The following is a 21,148-nucleotide window of genomic DNA, read 5'->3' as shown; positions in this document are numbered from 1 at the left end:
TTAACAAAAGAAAGTTATTGTTGTTCAACATGAATTTCTACAACATTGTTAAGACAAATATGAATTAAGTTTTTATAAGATGCACATCTTAATTTTATGGTCTTATTATTGATATAAAAACTTTTAATTATAATAACCAGGATAATTTTTCGTCTAATTTAAGTTATTTAGTGTTAAACATATATTAGACAAAACTAAAAAAGTGATACTAAATTATGAATGAAGCAAAAGGTTTGTGACATGATGCAAGTAAATCTTCAAGCAAAATGCATCACATGAAAACATTAATTTTTTTTTATATTATTAAAAAAAAATGCGCGTGAATATACACAATATTAACTTAAATACAAATGAATTTTTCACAGTTAAATATTATTTAATCCTCAAAATTTAGTTACACAAAGTTTCATATTTTGCAAAACATTAGTATTACGAGCATAGTGTTCAAGAGGTTGCATGAAGAAATTGTTTGGTCTGGTTACCATGGTACCCTTCCTTTCCTTCTTCTTCATCGTCACTGTTTCATAAACAAATGAGAAATGAAAGGTCTGCTGAAGCTGAACCAAATGCTGGCAGACCTCATTCGTTCCAACCACCACACCCAATCCTTCACCCTCTTCGTCATCGCCCACTCCACCTCCACACCTGACCACTACACCCTCTCCGCGGCCCTCACCGCCGCCGCCAACGCCCGCCACATCACCTTCGGCGCCCAGCTCCATGCGCACGCAGTCCGAACAGGGCTCTGGGCCCACTCCCACGTCGCCAACTCCCTCCTCTCGCTCTACGCCAAGACCCATGACCTCGCCTCCGTCGAACGCGCGTTCACCGAAATACATTGCCCCGACGCGTATTCGTGGACCACACTTCTCTCGGCCTGTGCCAAACTGGCCCCTGTTACCCATGCCCTTCAACTGTTCGACCAAATTCCCAAACGACACGCGGCGGTCTGGAACGCTATCATTACCGGGTGTGCGGACAAGGGTCATGAAGGTCTTGCTTTTAACTTGTTCAGGTGATCAAGGTTAGGTTAGGAACTCACTTTATCGGGAAAATAAGCAATATCAATACTTTAGCTGGAAAATATATAAAAGGTATCATAAAATGCTAGATGGATTGTAAAAACAGAGGTTATTGTTCTACTTGGATCACATCTTTTTCAAAAAATTTACATTATACCAAGTTTACTCTAATCGGCAGATTTCATAAGAAGCTACTCTTCTATACTGTTTTCTATTTACTCTTCACTCTTTTACAATTTTAAATTTTAATATAATTTTTTATATATCTATTTTATTGTTAAGACATGACTTGTTGGAATGTATTGTAAACAATGAAATTAAAACAGAGTCATTAGGTAAGATGTCAAACCCGCCAATTTGTTTATTTAAAAAGAAATTAGCCAATAGTAGATGATGTATTAAAAAAAGTGTGTTAGAGTGTATTACTAACCTTTCTCAATAAATAGTCTAGTAGTATGGAATTTTTACACTCATTCTACTTGTCACTTTTGATAAGTATTTTTCTTTTTTTACTGTAACAATTATAAGAGTCATGCTATAATGATTTTTTATTGGTTGAATGTCGAATTTTTTATACTAAAAATGCATAGAAATTAATCTTCCTATGAAATTAACAAGTGATATTTCATCACATTCATTATTTGCTACATTCAACTCCTCCAAATAACAATAATGTAAATAATATTAATTATTGATGAGAAAATAGGAAATAGATATTACATGCACATACATAATAAATCGTGAATGTGTCGAAATATAAACATTAGCAGCTGGAATTGTTTACTTTTTTTCCTACCTTTTTCTACCATTATCCTCTTACTTATCATGGAACGTGTGGATCAACTTGCACATAAATGTTTCAGCGTAGTCAGTTGAATTTAACCCTAAGTAGGCAACTCTATTGAATACTTGGAGGGAGAGTTTAGTTGCGTATAATATTCCTACTGAATTGGGTAGAATTGCCTCGCACATGGAACATCTCTTTTGCCTAATACAAAAAAAATATTCCTCTTACTTTAATAATTTTTTTCTCATTTTTATTTAAAAGGTTAAAATTGAAAAAAGTGAATGTATGTGGCATGCCGTGATATTATTTGACTGGAAATATTGTGTTTCAGGGACATGCAAAAGATGGGTGTTAAGGCTGATAAATACACTTTTGCCACCGTGTTGAGTATGTGCTCCTGGGAGCTTTTGGATTATGGAAGGCACGTGCATTCGGTGGTTATCAAAAGTGGTATTTTGGGTTGGACTTCTGTGGTTAATTCTTTGATCACTATGTATTTTAAGTGTGGGTGTGTTGTGGATGCTTGTGAGGTGTTTGAGGAAGCAGAAGAAGGTGGCACGTGTGATTATGTTACGTATAATGCAATGATAGATGGTTTTGCAAGTGAAGAGAGAAGTGAGGATGCATTTTTGATGTTCAGAGACATGCAAAAGGACTGTTTTGGTCCAACGGAAGTTACCTTTGTGAGTGTCATAAGTTCCTGTTCATGTTTAAGAGCTGGTTGTCAAGCGCAGGCTCAAGCTATCAAGATGGGTCTTATTGGTTGTGTTGCTGTGAACAATGCAATGCTGACAATGTATTCTGGGTTTGGGGAGGTTTATGAGGTTCGAGATATTTTTGAGCGAATGGAGGAAAGGGATGTTGTTTCATGGAACATAATGATTTCAACGTTTCTACAAGAGAATCTCGAGGAAGAAGCAATTTTGAGCTATTTGAAAATGAGAAGGGAGGGAATTGAACCAGACGAGTATACTTATGGAAGTTTGCTGTTTGCTACAGATTCGTTGCAAGTTGTGGAGATGATCCACTCCCTTCTATGCACAAGTGGGCTTGTGAAAATTGAAGTTTTGAATGTGTTAGTTTCTGCATATTGCAGACATAGGAAGATGAAGAGTGCTTTTCAAATCTTCTCTGCCGTTCCCTATAAAAATTTAATATCTTGGAACAGTATCATATCTGGGTTTTTGATGAATGGACATCCGTTACAAGGGTTCGAGCAATTCTCTGCGTTACTTCGTGCACAAATCAAGCCAAATGCCTATTCCCTCAGTCTTGTTCTGAGCATTTGTTCTAGCATGTCAGCCATGAGTCATGGGAAACAGATTCATGGTTACATACTAAGACATGGTTTTTCTTCAGAAGTTTCTTTGGGTAATTCCTTGGTCACAATGTATGCCAAATGTGGATCTTTGGATGGGGCTTTGAGAGTATTTGATGCAATGGTGGAAAGAGATACAATCTCTTGGAATGCTATAATATCTGCTTATGCACAGCATGGACGAGGGAAAGAAGCTGTGTCCTGTTTTGAGGCAATGCAGACCACACCTGGAATCAGACCAGACCAGGCTACCTTTACTTCAGTTCTTTCTGCTTGCAGCCATGCAGGTTTGGTCGATGACGGTGCTTGTATTTTTTATACAATGGTAAAAGCTTATGGAATTTTGCCAAGTGTGGATCATTTTTCTTGCTTGGTTGATCTGCTAGGTCGCAGTGGATACCTTGATGAGGCAGAGACCGTTATTAAAGATGGATATTTGGGAGCACATTCTAATATGTGCTGGTCAATGTTTAGTGCTTGTGCAGCTCATGGTAATTTAAAGCTAGGAAGAGCAGTTGCAAGACTTATTCTGGAAAGAGACAATGACAATCCATCAGTTTATGTGCTTTTATCAAATATCTGTGCAGCAGCAGGTCAGTGGGAAGAAGCAGCTAATCTTAGAGATATGATTAGAGAGTTTGGGACAACAAAGCAGCCTGGCTGCAGTTGGATCAGAACCTAAGACTTACTGGTTATATGTTCTTGCAAATTATAAGCACCAGCTGAATATGATGGAGGTCCTACACAGATTCCAATTTTGAATAAACTTGGCCATAGAGTATGATGTGATATGCAAGAAAGCAGAATTCATATTGTAGCAGAAAATTTGCTATTAGTATCCCGGGCATGTGCTTTACAATATTTATTTTCTCCAAGTGAAGGTAAAAAGGCCAAAGTTTGGGTATTTTCTACATAGAGACGGTGCTTAGAGGAGCTGAAAGTAAGATGAGTTTGTAGTATGGTTTTCAAATATCTGGGTGGACTAGCAATGGAAGCTCCTAGATGTAGGTTTCACTGTTAGGAAAGGAAAATAATTTTTTTTTTCCGAATGTGAGATATTTCTTTAAGTCATATCATAATTAGGAGACCATTCAATTATACCTGTGAAGAGATATTGCGCATACTAATACAGGCATTTTTTCTTTTTTTTTGTGCTGCTCAACAGTTTTCTTGATACCTATTTTTCTCTTTTCTCCATGTGTGTGGGAGAACTAAGTGGCGCTAGAGCCTACAAGAGATCATCAAATATACAATTGGAAACAATTATCTACACGAAGAGGAGAGCAGAAACAGGACCATGTCTCTGACCATCCAGAAGATCTGACAAGTTGGGTATGGACCCTACTTTTTTTACCAGTCAAAAGAAAGGTCTGACAATGGATTTGATAGAATGCATGTTGTTGACGTATGCATCATTTTTATACAGCTTGTTTTGTTTTAAACTGGAGGACTTTCAGCAGCCTTTTAACCAAATGCAGAAAGCTTGGCTTGTTGCAGGACTTTGCTAGTGACAAGAGTCAAGGTCAGGTTTAAGACATCGCCAATTTGTTTGTGAACCTCTGTTATGATGTAATGTCACTTGTTCAAGAGTCTTGAGCAAGTGGCTGTGACTGTTGACTAGAGGATTAAAGATCCAAAGTGATACCTAAGGCTGCTAAGGAGATTGTTGCTTCCTTGAAGAAGTACAAGGCATGGTAACTTTGAAGCACCAGTGACTTCTGCACCAAAAGCAGTAAGTCTGGACATCTACACTATCAAAGATCACATGGACTATCAATTCTTAGATGATGAAGCCTAACAAAGACCCTTTTTTTCTATATGTTTTTTTCTGTAGTTTGACACTTATAATATAGTCTGCATGAAGATTAATAATTGGAAGAAGATGAGTGAATCATTGTCAATGTAAACTTATCATGTTTTTGTTATTTTTTTATAATTTAATTTATATATCCATGTTTACACATATAATAACAATAAATAAAAATTTATTTAAAAAGCACAGTAAGCAGAAGTTAGACTCATTTAGCCAAATCTAGCACTGGTCTGATTGACATTAAGATTAATTTTTTAAAATAGATATGGACCAGAATTAAATGGTTGATGGTAAAGTATAGCTTCAACCAAATTAGGCTCCGTCAGGGTTAATTAGGCTAAAGTTGGATGTAATGTAAACATTTTATAATTTAAACTTTTGTGCGATGATAATGGGGTATTTTTCTTGTAGTAAATTTAAAGAAATTAAAACATGGTATGTTCTATTATCCAAACAGGTAAAATAGTTCTACATAAGACTCAAAATGAATGCGTCTAAATAAACTAAGAAGTGAGAATAGTTTTAATCTTTTCTCTTACTCCTACGTGCATATAGGTGCATAGTCTAACCTTTTATTAGTTTATTAATAACTTACAAAAGAGTTAAACCTTTTTTTCCAAGAATCCTAAGTCGCATTAAAATATTGTTTTCACCATAAATTATTTGTGCTTGAAATATAGGTTATAAGTCATATATATATATATATATATATATAGAGAGAGAGAGATAGAATAATTGACTTTCACGGTGAATTTTTATAGAATTATTTGCATTTAATATTAGTTCTTTTTTTACAATAAAATAACTATAGAAGTTTTTTATGTAACATTTTCTTAAATTAGTTAGTATAGATGGAAGTGTTGAAGTAAAAATATACTTATGGTTTTCATCAAGTAAAAGAGTAAAATTGAGGTACAAAAATAGTAAAACAAGTACAAGACTTGGTCAAATTAATTTTAAAAAGTTAATAAATTATAATTTAAACTTTTACAAATTTGAAACTTATTATTATTAATAAATATTGATGTATATTATTAAAATTTTATATTAAATATGATACATACATTATGTTTAAATTTTTATATGTATTTCAAATACATATTATAAGTTTATATATATATTTTTAATTGTTTGTATTATAAAATTGTAATATCATATCTTTTTTAATTATTAAAATACATTTATTAATTGCAATTTTGTTTGTTTAAATGAAATTGAACATTTTTATACATAAAACAAGTTCCGGCAGAGAAAAGACTGAAACCACAAGGGAGATTAAATCTCGATCTTTTTTTATTTTCTTCAATTTCTAGTTATATATATATTTTTTTCTTTATTTATACTTATAAAATTCATTTCAACCCGAACCCGAAAAACAAATTGACATCACACGGTTAAAAGGAAATGGGAAAGAAGAGAAGTAGGGTTTTGGAGGATGATGAGGAATTCGAAACCCACTCTTCTGATCAGAACGAACACGCCCTCTACCAGGTTCTTTACATTATTTAATGCTTCAATAGTTATCGCTATCTATTATACCTATTTTTTTTATTTATTTTTTTACTTTGAAGAAAGATTGAATATAATGTTGTTAGTTGAAAAACCAATGTAACATATCAAACTTATTTATCTATTGAGTTTCATACAACTTAGGTTGATTTTTTTGGTCTGAGTGGAAGGACATGGAATTATTAGACATGTAGTTAAGATTCTGAACTAATTTTCAGATACTAGTCTCTTACTTTTTCGATGGGATATACCAAGAATCATGGAAACAAGGGATGCTAGCAACACATTCTTATATTATGTGGGTGTGAATGAGTCTCACTTATGATTTACATATTATGAGTACAGTAGTGAGTGTGAATGAAGTTTCCTTCATGAATTTTGTACTTTTATAACTTTTAAACAATAGTAAAAGGATTTAGAGAGTATGTTACTAGCAATCTTTGAAATCATCCTCATCATCCTATGTAATCACCATTACAAAAAGAAGAAATCCATTTTTCCATTGTTTCCTATTCTCTTGCGCATTTGACACACTTAAGCTCATGGGCATTCTTCTAATTAGTGTTCTATTCTTGGTGTTACTGAACAAGGATGTTTTGGGTTAGTGACCTTTTGCTTGATTTTTCTGTTAGGTTCTTGGTGTGGAGAGAACAGCATCTCAACAGGAAATAAAGAAGGCATACTACAAGTTGGCATTAAAGCTACATCCTGATAAGAATCCCGGTGATGAGGTATTATCTCTCGCCTTCCGTGCTGTTCTAACTGATTTATTAAAATGATAGATATCTTTGGTTGTAATTGGTCATCTTTTACAGGAAGCTAAAGCTAAGTTTCAGCAATTGCAACATGTTATCTCAATTCTTGGTGATGAAGAAAAGCGGGCTGTATATGATCAGACTGGTTGTATTGATGACGCTGTAAGTGTTTCGGTAAAGTCATAATATAATTGATTTGTAATTTACAGTGTTTAGATACATTGTTTATTATTTCTAACCCATTGGAGATTTTGGGGGAAACTGTTCTCTTGTTATAACAATATCACTGTATAACACTACAACAAAATAAAAGATTGGAATTTCAGGATACTTTAGCATTGTTCTGGATATTTACAACTTAACTTCTCACTTATTTCTCAAAAACAGGAGCTTGCAGGGGATGTTGTTCAGAATCTCAAAGAATATTTCAGAGCAATGTACAAGAAGGTACATGTTTTAGTAGATGATCCCTTTTCTTTGGTATGCATTGCAGAATACTTGTTTTCATCCATGTAGTTTTGTAATATTTGCCAATAGGTCACTGAAACCGATATTGAGGAGTTTGAAGCAAACTATAGGGGATCTGACTCTGAGAGAAATGATTTGATTGACCTCTACAAGAAGTACAAGGGTAAAATGAATAGGTAAAGACCTTGTGATTAGCAAGAACGTTTTGTCACATAAAGGATTTCAGCTTGATATCTGATAAACTTCCCTTTCTTTGCAGGTTATTCCATTCAATGCTTTGTTCAGATCCTAAACTTGATTCACACCGATTCAAGGATATTCTTGATGAGACTATAGCTGCTGGTAAGAATATCACTATCTATTTTTTGTCCAAGTTTATACCAGACTTCTGATGTAGACGTGGGTTTCACTGATAGAAAAGAACTGTATTGAATTTTGTATATTTGGGATGGATCTTGAAGTTGATAACATAATGGGAGACTGTGCAGTTACCTTTATTTTAAGCAGAGATATTCAGCATATTAATACAGACAAATATTTTACTTGGGTTGTTCACTTTCCTTGACACTTGTTCTCCTCTCTTCATTCATGTAGGAGAACTAAAGGAAACAAAAGCCTACAAGAAATGGGCAAAGAAATTATCAGAAACCAAGCCACCTACTAGTCCCATAAGAAGGCGTGCAAAGTAAGTTTATCAGCAGGGTTTGATTTTATCTTTTTCTGTTGCGCTGTAACTTAGGCATACTGATGTTTAAATCTTCTACAGATCATCAAAGAAACAATCAGAAACAGATCTGGGTGCCATCATATCACAGCGTCAACATGAGAGGAAAGACCGCCTTAATTCTATGTTCTCATCTCTAATTTCAAAGTATGGTGGGGATCAAATGCCAGAGCCCTCTGAAGAGGAATTTGAAGCTGCACAGAGAAAACTGGAAAAACGTAGGTCCTCAAAAAAGTCAAAGCAAAGATAACCAATTCATTGTTATTGAAAACTCTTCTTTTCTGCTGAACGATAGTTATTTTGTGGCTAGTTACTGTCAATGCTGCAACATCAGGAACTTTCCTAAAAGTGTTAGGCTTTTATTTATCGTCTATCAATTTTCTCTGTTCCATTTTATCACTGTTTGATTTAAATGACATCCATTACCTTCTTCAACATTCTCAGAAAATTTTATGCATGAAAACAACAGGGTGTAAAAGCTAGTTTTTGATTCAGTACCCCAGGATAATTTAGTGAGGTATGACAGAGTGATTGTTTCATTATATGATATTGCATCTTCAGGAATATTATAACCGGAATGATATTCTTAGATATATCTAAACTAAATTGTGTTTTCATGGAAAGAGAAAATATCCTATAATTTATTCTATAACCTAAAATATTTTTACTTTCATATGTTTGAAAATGCAAAAAAATATCAGTTGAATAATTGCTTCCCTAAGTTTGTTTTATACTCTGCTAATTGGAAGTTTGAATGCATTATGGGCTTACACGAATTTGCCATTTCGTGATGCAATTTTTTATTTCATGAATATGTTTTTCAGGAGATAATCTTGTTCAAATAGGATAATATGATTGAATAGTAAAAGATTCTTCAAATATAAAATATAATTGCATGTTAAAAATTTAAATTTCACACAGAAATTTGTGTTATTTGATCTTGTGCTACTTGATCTAAATGCTTTGATGTAGCTAAAAAGTGCAGAACTCTAATATATTATGGATTAATCTATTTACTGATTCATTTTGGAAACACATGCACAGAGAGGTGAAGTGAAGGGGTGATAAAGGCATTCATTTATAGATAAAAAAGATGGAAGCTATTATTTCATAGCTGCATGTGATGTGTTTGATATCATGTGTCCATTAATTATTTGATGACCGTTATAGATTCATTCTAAATCATAAGTATGCAAAATCATGTCTGTGACATTGCTGAACCTTTTTCTTTGTTTCTTACCGTTTAATTGTCATGGAGTTTTTATAATGTGTTAAATATCTTTCTTTAGTTCCTAAATTTAGAAATTAAATTTATTTTAAATTTTGATATATCTTAATTTTTGAGTTTTGAAAATGAATAGATATAATTTTTGAAGTCAATGAAAATTATTTTTCTTTTTGTGTTTAATGGAATTTTATATTTATATAATTTATTTACATCATTTAACATATTTAACTCAATGTCAATATTTAATTTCAGAATCAAAATTGTCAAAGTTTAAGAATTTTGATTTATACAAGTTTAAGGATTGAAAGTATATTTGGTTATTTTATTGTTTATATCAATTTAATGCATACAATTTACTTCTTTATGGATAATACATATATTTAAAAGGTTTAATAGCCTTTTTTGTCCCTAGTTGTGCTCGGTTTTGTCAATTTGGTCCTTGGTTTTAAAATAGTGTCTACTTGGTCTTGATTTGGAAAATTTTGTGTCAATTTTGTTCCTTCCATTAAAACAAAAAACAAACAGAGTTACTAATATGATGATATGGCAATTTCTTTTCAACTTTTTTTGAATCTTTGGGCCACCTATTCCTTCCTGCCATGTCAGTTTTGCCTTCTCCACAGAAACCCTAATTCCTCCACCGTCAGCCAAACCCTATCCGCCACTACCACCTTGCTGCGCCGCAACAGTGAAGTCCAAACCCTATCCAACTGTGCCGCCACCACCCACACTGTCAATGCCGCAAAGAACCTGCAACTACCACATCGTCTTTCACCATCAATGCCGCAACCACCCACACCGTGAAACCCATCCACCACCATGAACCATGTCGTGTTGTCACCACCATGCCGCGTCGTCACCACTATGCCGGAAATTGCACAACCAGGTTCGAACCTACCCTCCATCATCAATGTTGCGCAACCCAAATCACCAACAACAACATCACCTTCTTCCTCACGATTAAGACCCAGAAAAATTCCCAATTTTCAAACTCCTAATTCGCGCAGAACAGAAATGAAGGCTTACCATGTGGCAGCCCTTCCCCACCCAAAAATTAGGGTTTCAGATTGGGGAAGAGTGCTTCTGCGCCGTTAACTCGCGAGAATTGGGTTTCGGCCTTCCCATCTGCAGTGGCTACTGGTAACGTGATGGTGATTTCTGGTATGCAGGTTTGGTGATGGTGAAAATTGGTGGCGGAGCTCGCGAGTTTGATGGAGGTGCAAGATGGTGGTCGCGGCAGCTTGCGTGAGCTCGTGATGGATGGTGCCTTGCGGCGGCTTTGTAGCGCAGATGGTGGTCTAATGAAGATGTTTCATGGTGGCAACAACGCATGATGTTAGCAGCGTCGAAGCTGTTGACGGCGGCGATTGTGGATGGTTCGGCAGCTAAGGTTTGGTGTTTGATGGAAGTTAGGATTTCTGAACATGGTGATGATGTGGCAGCCAAATTTATACTATAAAATCCAATCTGTAAAATCCACCTCAACCTCTCATTGACATGTTACCAGTTTATCCTGTCATATCATCAATTCATTAACACCGTTAGTGTTTTTTACCGAAAGGGATAAGATTAAGACAAAATTTACTAAATCATGACCAAGTAGACATTTTTTTATAATCAATGACCAAATTGACAAAATCGAGCACAACTGGAAACAAAAGATGCTATTAAGCCTATTTAAAAATATCTAAAAGTGATAAATGGGTTTGAAAATTTTGACTTTTACAATCACATATCTGTTTCTGCATTTTCACTATAAGTCATAGTCAGATGAAGATTTTAGGACTTGTCTACTAAAAATTTAAATATGATTATCATGTTGCATTTTTATGTTTGAATATATTAGGTTAGTTTTAAAAGTAAACACAACTTTTGGAAAACAAAATAATTTAAAGGTTTGGTCCCTAGTTTGGTTAGTTGTGTTTAAAGTGGTCATCTTATTTTTAAGTTGTTTAGAGTGGTCAAAATGGTTCAAGTTGGTTCTTTTTGTTGACTGCGTTAAAAACACTAACAGTGTAATGTCCATCACCTAAGTCAATAGTTAATGAGTTGTCTAATTATCATTATGTGGCAAGTTCAGGTCAATTGACCTGTAAATGTTAAAAGTTAAACTTATTGATGTGGAAAAGTTAAAATTAAGGTTACATATTCCAAAAACTTCAAAACTGCAATATCATAATACAATTACAGATAATCCCAAAACGTGAAATTAGAAAACAAAACCTTAATTCGAAAACTCTAACCCCAAAATCACATTAACAATATGCAGAGGAGAAACAAGGCACAAGAAATTCCCAAATTAGAACCTTCAATCCCAAACGAAAATCTAAAATCTCCAAATCACAAGATCACGAAGAACCCCAACCATCGTGCCACCAACCTGTAGAGAAAACAAAACAGAAACTCAATCCAAGGAAGGAAACCCAACATCGTAGAATCTCAAAAATAGAATCCCAATTCGGAGCCCTAATAGGAACAAAACAAGAAGAAGGAAAGAAGAAAGGTTCCCTACGATGCCAACCCAGAAACAGGAGAGAGGAAGGAGGAGAGTGTCTCCTTGCATGATGACGAGGAACCCACGCTGATGGGTTTGGTCGAGAAAAAAGAAGTTCCATAAATGGAAGGCAAGAGTTTCTAAAACTCTGATTAAGGTAAAAGGTAAAGTAGAATTTACAATTTGAACTATCAAAAGGAAAATTAATTAGATGACGAAGTTTGCCACCTAATAAATAACTGGATAGATCATTCATTTTTTGTTAAAGTGAAGATTACACGGTTAGTATTTTAACACCGTCAGCAAAATGATCAACTTTAAACAATTTTTACAAAACATAGAATCACTCTGAACAACTCAAAAATAGGATAATAACATAGGGACCAAAATTGATATTAAACTTAATTTAAAATATGCTTAAAAGCTAAACAATTAAAATGTAAAAGATATAAAAACAGAGTTAGTGTTTCCGATTATAACTTCTTTATAATAAAATACTCTTTCAAACACAATTTATCGACTTTCATAATTTTTAAAAGGCTTAAATGCTTACTTCGTCTCCAGGTTAAGAGCTGAATTTTTGTTTAGTGCCCGGTTTTAAAAAAGAAGACATTGGGTCTTTATGTTATGAAAAATATATGAATAAGGTCCATAAAGAAAGAACAAGTTCAATAAATTATCAAAGAAAAAGCTAAACAAGAGAGAGAAAAAGTTGGACAACAGAAGAGAAAAGATAAAAAGTAAGGCCACATTAGCATGGACTTAATGTCGTTGCTGTCAACTTAACGGACATGACCTTATTCATACACTTGTCATAACATAAGGACTCAATGTCTTCATTTTTAAGCCTTTTTAAAACGATATTATTTTTATAATATAAATAGATAAATTTCATCTATTGGTTAAAAAAAAAACGTCCTAACAAGTTAATTGAATTTGGCATTTGAGTTAAAAACACTGTGGGCTTGTTCTTCTTAACAGTAGATGTCTTGTCATATCACAGTATCTGGATCCTGCTGGTTTTGGAAACTAAAAACAATATAGAGATAAAAATAAATAAATAATAAAAGGTCAAATAATACGCATTCATAGAATGGCCTTAAATGTGGGTTTTCGTTTATTTTAAAATATTTTTGAGCAATTTTTTTTAAAATATTTAAGATTTGTTTGATTAACTTTTTTATTCATTTATCTGAAAAGCTATTTTTCTTAATTTTTCTTAAAAAAATAGTAATAAATTGTTATTAAAATAATCCAATGTCATCTTTTAAAAATCACCACCATTTCTAGAATTTTTTACGTTCTCAGAATAATTAGGATAAATAAAACTTAGAAGATTATACTAAAAGATAAAAAAAAATTAAATATCGAAGTTTCTTTTATAAAAGAATATTAAAGTATCTAGAGTATAAGTATGCTATTACTTTTAAAAAAAATATATGTAAGGACTAATTGTTTTGATATTTTTTTTTGTTAAATATATTTTTAGTTAGTTAATTTTAAGAGAAAATTGAAACTAGTTTCTTCTTCAAATTTTGATTCAATTTAATCCTTTAATTTTAGAAATATTTTCAGTTAAGATTGAAGTAGAAATATATCAAACGAGTAAACAACTTAAATGTTATATTAAAATATGTTTGATACGTCAAATAAACTTAACAAAATTTGGTTAAAATGACTAAATTCACACATTTATAGATTAAATTGATTAAAGTTTTGAAGAGAAACTAATTTTAATTTTCTTTAAAAGTTAAGAGATAAAAACATATCTAACCTGTGTTTTTTCATATGTTACAATATAAATAAACAAACAGTTACCCAAAAATTAAAATTGTGTAAAAGAAATTAAAATCCAAAATGACAAATAATTAAAACTGAAGTATTAATATTATGAAAAAAAAAATATTGAATCCTAAACTATTTTATTAAGAAAGAAAAATATTATAATTTTTATGAGCTGACTATTTGTTTTGAATATTAGTTGGTGGTTTTATTTAGTTCTTTTTTTTTTTTTTTGCATAGTGATCTATATTCAATATTTGAGACATCCCTAATTGATTATGTTTGGTTAGCACGTCCCCACTATCACAAACAAAAGGGATTGTCTAAGGTTGTGGTGTCAATGTTATTCTATACTTGCTTAATTTTAATATTTTAGCCATTACATATAAAATTTTATTTCAAATTATAATTTATACGTTTACATGTTTGTACATGGTTTTGGTCTTTTAAATTTTTAAAATTTTTAATCTAACTCTCTAAATTTGATGAGTGTATCTTTTAAGTTTGCTAAATTCTAATTTGGCGTGATGACATCATCGTATCGTATAAGTGCGTAAATAAATTTGAACTAAAAAGACGAAATTAGATAAGTACGATACTGAAAAATAAAAACTAAATTAACGTAACTAAAATTTAAAATATTGAAATTGCATATTAGCAGACATAATAAAAACCCATTGTTGAAATCTAACAAGTACAATTAGAACCCTGTTTAAAGTAGTAAATGGTGTCACAAAGAAAATGATATATATAGGAAATAGCATAGTACATTAAGAAAAACTGTACTATTAAAGATAAAAACAAATAGGTATTTTTTTTTCTATAAGGAAAAATGAGATTTTATTACCAATAAGGAAAAATGTTATGGAAAAAAAACTCTTTAAAACATGCTATAAAATTTAAACACTTTTTTAGTCAACTTTGTGACAAAGTGAATGATTTACAAAAATAACCATTTTTGTTTTATGCTTAATAAACTATTTTAATTATTAAATATAATATAAATAGATTGCCTAATAAGCAATAAAGACAGTGACATTTCTTTTAAAACCTTCATTTTTGTGAAGCAAGTTCTCTTAATAATTAAGGATAAGGAGTGTTGATATTTTATATTTTATAGTTCAGAAAACAAAATGAACTTTAGCTGAAAACATGGAAAAATAATATTGCAAAATGAATTTTGATTTTAGTTTATAAAATAGTAAATTTTAATTATTTTATATGTTTCTCAATTAGAATTTTTGTTTGAAAAGTCAAAAGCTATGGACATTAAGTTTCCAACAAAAGACGTGATATAAATGAATGGAGAAGAAAAGAAAGAGAGAATGAATGTGAGAGTAGTGTTCAAAAAAGTAATTGAACAAACACATTAAGAAGTTTTAAATGAAAAAACAATGAAAGAGAAAGGCAATAAAGACTAATTAAAAGTTGAAAAACTAATTAAATATTAATCAAAGACATAATAAAATGTAGTGCAATCCACCAAGAGTTGAACCGTCCAATACTTACCAACTTAGGGTCAATTTGGGAAATTCACTTTCTTCACCAACCCTTGAAACCCTACAACTTTTTTTGGGAAAAAAACAGTATAGTCCAAAATTTGATCACTTTTAATTTTCTTTTAGGATACCAAAAGTTGTCAACATAATTTTGTGTTGTTCTTATTATCCTTTGTTGAACTTGATTCTCTCTCTTTTTTTTCTTTCTGTAAATTTCGTTAAGCAGTTTTAACTATGTAACATTTTTGTTAAATATTAGATATTTGTTTAGTCAACCGATGAACCAAAATTGTATATATTAATATAATAACATTACAAAAATACATGGAATTACCGACTGAATTATTTTCGTCGGTAAATGATGCATTATCGATAGATTTTATCGATGGATGTAAAAAATGTAATTACCAACGAATATTTGTCTTTCGGTAATTATCGACATACAAAATCTGTCGGTAAAGTTTTTGGTAATTATCGACGGACAAAATTCGTCGGTAATTTCATCGATAATACATATTTTAGTTACTGACAGCCAAAATCCGTCGGTAAAGCCTTGGTAATTATCGACAAACAAGTTCCGTCGATAACCCGTCGGTAAAAAGAGCGGCAAAATTTCCGCCTATTTTTTCTCTCTCTGCGCGAAGAAGACTATATTTTTCTATCTCACAAAACACTTTCGTCATTTTTTCTTTCCTCTCATCTCAAGACCATTTCTCACCTTATCTACAACCATTTTTCTCTCTCGTGCAACCATCTTCCCACACTATCACCGCTGTCGTTGGAGAGCGTCACCGTTGTCGTGGGAGAACGCCACCGCTGTCGTGGGAGAACCACGCGAAGCGCCACCGTTACCGTTGAAGATCGTCACCGTTGTCGTTGGAGAGCGACACTGCTGCTGTTGGAGAGCGCCACTATTGTCGTTGGGGAGCGCTACCGTTGTCATGGGAGAACGCCACCACTGTCGTGGGAGAACTACTGCCGTCGGAGAACCATGCGGAGTAGTGCTACTGTCGAGATGCTCAAAAACTAATTGGGGATTTTTCCCAATTTCAGGGTTTAAAACAATTGGAGAACCTAAGTAGAGCCTTTGATTTTGGTTTTGGAATGAATTGGATTGTTGTTTCGATTTAGAAATGAAGAAAGTTTGATAAAAAAAATTAAAATCTGAGAAAACCGAAGAAGGGGAAAAAGGAAGAAGATGAACCAGATCGAGATATTTATCGACGGACTTAGGCTTTCGGTAATTACCGACGAATTAAGCCTTTAGTAATTACAGATTATGCCATAATAATCCGTCAATAAATATTACTGACAACGTTATTATCGACGGACCAAACTCTGTCGGTAAATAATCGAAAAATTAACATTACCGACAGATTTTGGACGTTTTCGACGAATTTTGATTGTTGGTAATAATTGTTTTTTTTGTAGTGTAAAGACTCCGTTTTTTTAAAAGAAAACAGAAGAACCAAATATGAGATGTGATAATTCAATAAGGACAAAAAGATATTAAATAAAATAATTTTATACTTTTCATTAATAATTATATTATTTCATTAAGTCGTGATTATCTGAATTGGTGTTAAATTGAAATATGACCATTTAAACAAATTGATATATATTCTGACGATAAAATTGTTTTTAAAGTAAACATTAAGTCAAAACGTTTTTTCTATTAGTAAAAATTTCTATAACTAACTTGAGTAGTCAAATTAAAATTAACGATTCTATATAAGTTACAAGAAGTTTAAAATGTATAATTTCAGTTCTTAATGGACAAATTTCATGTTCCAACTATTTCAACCCTTCAGAACTCAATATAAGTTCAATTAGATTTAATCATCAAATCGTACTCTCAGCACTTAATTTTGTTTGATAAAAATATGTTTTTAATTAATGATAGGTAAAAAAAGGTGAAATAATATTTTTAGATTTTCAAAATTTAATTCTAGCATAAAAAGAATAAATAAAATACAATAATAATAATAAAAATAATAAATTTTAAAAAAGAAAGAGTTGAATTTGTTTTTAATTATCTCATAACTTTTCATTAATTCAATTTTATATATATCTTCACTCTTACTATTTGCTCTTTATATTCTTTATAAGATATGTCACGAAAATCTATGATTTTAGAGAAAGACTTGAATTTAATAATTCGAAACAATATTTCTAAATAATAACTAAAATAATATCTTGATATTATGTTATAATTGGATTTCTATAATATACTGAATCCAAATTTTTCAGTCAGAGAAAATATTATTCTAATGATTAAAAATAATATTTTTGATAATAATTGTAATATTTTACACCTCTTTATGACCTAAATAAAAAATATAGAAAAGGAAGCATAGAGGAATGAGAAAAAAAGAGGTAAAGGAGAAAAGAATGTGCACTGTAAGAAAAAGAGCGAGACAAATAGAGAAAAAGGAAAATAAGTTTGCATTGAGACGGTAAGATGTTTTACTATTTCTTATTTTGACGTTTTTCATTCCTATACCCTCTTAATAGTTTAAAAATTTAAGAGAACAATGTTTTTTATTTATTTGTGTCACTATTTTGAAACAGGAATATATGTTTTTCATTCTTTGCACACGAATATGCTATTTTCTCTTTTTTCTTTTGATTTATATGTTCTCTTTTTGCATCATATTTTTGTTTTAATATTCTACACTTTTTGTACACTTAACTTTAATATTTTCTTTTAGATTTATTATTTCTACTATTAATTATTTTCATAATTTTTTATTTCATTTTAATTATTTTATGATAAAAGAGAAACATACTTGTATACATTTATTATTTTTTAATTTTTAGTATTGATTCTTTAATACAAAAAGGAAAATATCTTTTTTCTAAAAAAATATACTTTTCCTCGTGTGGGATGTATTTTCAAATAATTCAAAAATATCAAAATAATATAAAATTTTCAAAAAATTAAAATCAAACATTTTCTGCTATGGTTTTATTAAGAATTATGTCACATTTATTTCTTATGAAGACAAGTAAGAACAAGCTGTTATTTTTTGGTTCACTTTTAAAAAAGTAAAATTGTTTTCCAAACAGTTTTCAAAACAATTTTCTTATTTAGAATTATTTGGTCCATGACTTTTCATTTGATTGAAAATATGAAACCTAGAAAATAGAGTATTAGAATTAGTAGGTGTATTAAAATAATGAGACCGAGTATTTTATTATAAAATAACTTTATAGTATAAATAGAATTTTCTAAGCTTGTCTTATTATCTAAAATATAGTCTATCTCTCTAAAACTCGTTCTCTTTGTTTTCTCTCGCTTCTCTCTACAATTTTTCATTCTTGGATCATCTGTTCGACGATCAGGAGGTGTCTAGGCGATCTTTGTGTCGAGGGCTACCTATCTGACCGATCAATTGGTTGATTTGAACAAGTAAGTGTTAAACCCATTTTTCCTTAGTGTTTAGGGTTCTTGATCATGTAACGTGGTCTGTTTTGCATGAATCAACAATCTCTTTCCCTTGATTCTTGGTTCGTTTGTGGTTCTAAGGTTGGTCTTCAATCACCAATCGGTGATTTGTAGGTTTTTTAGAAGTTCCTTGTGCTGCAAGAAATCTGTGGAGCGTTTAGAGGTTTTGGAGCTGTTTAGTCGAGGTAAGGGAAACTAGATAATTGTTTTAATTTGAAATATGTAGTGTGAATTTGAGGGTATGTGACAAATAAACTGTTTGTTGGATGAAATATTTTGTGGTATGTTAGTGATAATTGAGATAATATGGAGAAATTGATGAATTTTATGATGGTGAATGGTTTGAAATAATGTTGAATCTGTTGTAAGTAATATTGAGGTTGGTTGTGATGTTGATAAAGTGAATTTTATGATAAACTTGTTGAAGGAAAGAGTTACTCTTGGTTATATGTCAATTTTGGTGTAAAAAGATAAGGTCTAATGTATGTCAATAGTGAAATATGGTGGGTGAGATGATTTGCTGAAGTTGGGATGGGTTATGAACTTGTTTGAGTCATGTTTAATACTGTGAAATGTTAGAGAATTAAGATAGAAGTATGGAAGGGTAATAAGGTAGAGTTCTACTTAGTTTAGAACTCAATTTGAGGAAGTGAACTAGTGAAAACTTGAGTTAGAGGTTCTGTGCTCAAATAGTCAGTTTGAAGAGTTTTGGTAAGTCATTTGAGACTTGTTAGAGCCTCTAAGTTACTTGAAATTGTACCACAAGTGGTAGAATTCAATTTGAGTCTTTAAGTTGAGCTTTTGTGAGTTTTTGATTGAGATCTTGTAGCTACTTGCTTAGATTGATGTTGGTAAGGTATAGAAACAGTTGTACAAGTTAAATTAAGTATATAAAACAATTTAGGAGAGTTAGAAGTTGGGAAAAATAGTTAGAATTGATAAAATTGGTAAGGGTTGCGTAATTCTGCAGATTTGGTGCTGCAGAATTATGCAGACTCGCTGAGCGAATCCACTCGCTCAACGAGTAGTGATAGAGGTGAGTTTTCTGTCTAAGGACATTCGTTGAGCGAATGGTGTGCATTGAGCGAATTGTTGGGGTCTGGGAGCACTGTCAGTTTTATTCACTAAGCGAATGGTGTGCGCTGAGCGAATTGTTGGGGTTTGGGAGCACTGTCAGTTTTATTCGCTGAGTGAACGATGTGCGCTGAGCTAGTGAGTTGAGGGTCTAATCCACTGTTTGGTGGGTTTCGCTTAGTGATGGTATGCGCTGAGCGACTGGTCCAGGTTTTAGTTTACTCTTTCCTTCTTTGTCCTTGATTGATTTGAGTTATGTTCTGATTCATTGTGGATAATGTATAATTATTCATGAGATTATATGGTCAGTGATAGTATGCAAATGTGGTATGGAAATAAGTTATGAATGTGATTATGGATGAGATGTGGTGATGATGTTTGAAAAAATGTGAGGTGTGGATTTCAAGTACCATGTGAGAAAGGAATTCCAAGGAGGAATATCCTAAGTTGGTTGTGTTGTTATATGTATTGATGTAGGGACTCCTGGATTAGGGAATGATCCTGACACTTTCAATAACCTCATTTCATGTAGAGATGAGTGATTATGTCGTGAAAAGTAGCAGGAGGTCCTAGTCTATGGTCACTGGTTAGGGAAATAGATGTTTGACGGATTAACCTCGGTGTATGGTATTATTGGTAGTGGTTGAGGAGGTGGTTATTATTATTTCTGATTTAGGTTGCTCCATCATACACGGGTGCAGGTTCCCTATGAGTCCAATATCAATGCATCTATTTGGATAGTAAAAAGTGTTTCAAGTGGATTGGACAAGTTGATGTGTTGTTTGATTCATAATGCGTATGTATATTGTTATTGTTTTAAATAGTATGTAAAATCTTTTGATACTCTAGCTTACCCTTGCTTTTCTGTGGTTTGTTTTTGTATGTTTGTTTCTCTTTTGCAATAATCACCTTAATGGTGTGAGCTTAGGGATGCAGTCTTTTCAGTTGGAGCAGCTGAAGGTGGGAAGTGAAGCTTATAGTATAATATAGGTAGTTATTTTTGTTCTTCAAGTGAAAATTATTTTATTCACTAAATGTGTAGTTCTTGTTCTATCATTATATATGTAATGTTCAGTTTAGTAGTTTTATATTACTAAATTTGGGATGTTACACTTATCGGGTCCAAAAAGTTAAAAAATATATGTTGTTTCTTTCGTAACGTCTTATTTCTTGGAAAATATAAACATTTAGAAAAATCACATCATTTTGCATATTTAATAAAAGGTA

At 32.0% G+C, this 21,148-nt stretch overlaps 2 protein-coding genes across 12 annotated transcripts; both read left to right on the top strand.

Annotated features, from left to right (window-relative positions):
* Window positions 1–438: 438 nt before the first annotated feature.
* On the top strand, window positions 439–5,022 carry LOC108324364 (pentatricopeptide repeat-containing protein At3g49740). Of its 11 annotated transcripts, none has more exons than XR_008248123.1 (4): window positions 439–1,015; window positions 2,141–3,414; window positions 3,514–4,459; window positions 4,554–5,022. XR_008248123.1 is itself a non-coding variant. In XM_017557310.2 (2 exons), the coding sequence occupies exons 1-2, from the start codon at window positions 540–542 to the stop codon at window positions 3,807–3,809; spliced, it is 2,145 nt and encodes a 714-aa protein (XP_017412799.1). In that variant the 5' UTR covers window positions 439–539; the 3' UTR covers window positions 3,810–5,022. The 11 variants fall into 11 exon arrangements, 1 of the variants encoding a protein (XP_017412799.1); XR_008248118.1 differs by having other exon boundaries at window positions 2,141–4,008; window positions 4,293–4,459; XR_008248117.1 differs by having other exon boundaries at window positions 2,141–4,131; window positions 4,293–4,459.
* Window positions 5,023–6,282: 1,260 nt separating this feature from the next.
* On the top strand, window positions 6,283–8,831 carry LOC108325286 (chaperone protein dnaJ 6). Its single transcript, XM_017558331.2, has 8 exons — window positions 6,283–6,431; window positions 7,082–7,180; window positions 7,265–7,366; window positions 7,592–7,651; window positions 7,742–7,848; window positions 7,932–8,014; window positions 8,267–8,357; window positions 8,439–8,831. The coding sequence occupies exons 1-8, from the start codon at window positions 6,345–6,347 to the stop codon at window positions 8,644–8,646; spliced, it is 837 nt and encodes a 278-aa protein (XP_017413820.1). The 5' UTR covers window positions 6,283–6,344; the 3' UTR covers window positions 8,647–8,831.
* The last annotated feature ends 12,317 nt before the right edge of the window (window positions 8,832–21,148 follow it).

The sequence above is a fragment of the Vigna angularis genome, chromosome 3 (genome assembly GCF_016808095.1).
Source record: "Vigna angularis cultivar LongXiaoDou No.4 chromosome 3, ASM1680809v1, whole genome shotgun sequence".
NCBI classification, from domain to species: domain Eukaryota; kingdom Viridiplantae; phylum Streptophyta; class Magnoliopsida; order Fabales; family Fabaceae; genus Vigna; species Vigna angularis.
Note: the sequence above shows the minus strand (reverse complement) of the source record. Positions and strands in the feature narration are given on the sequence as shown.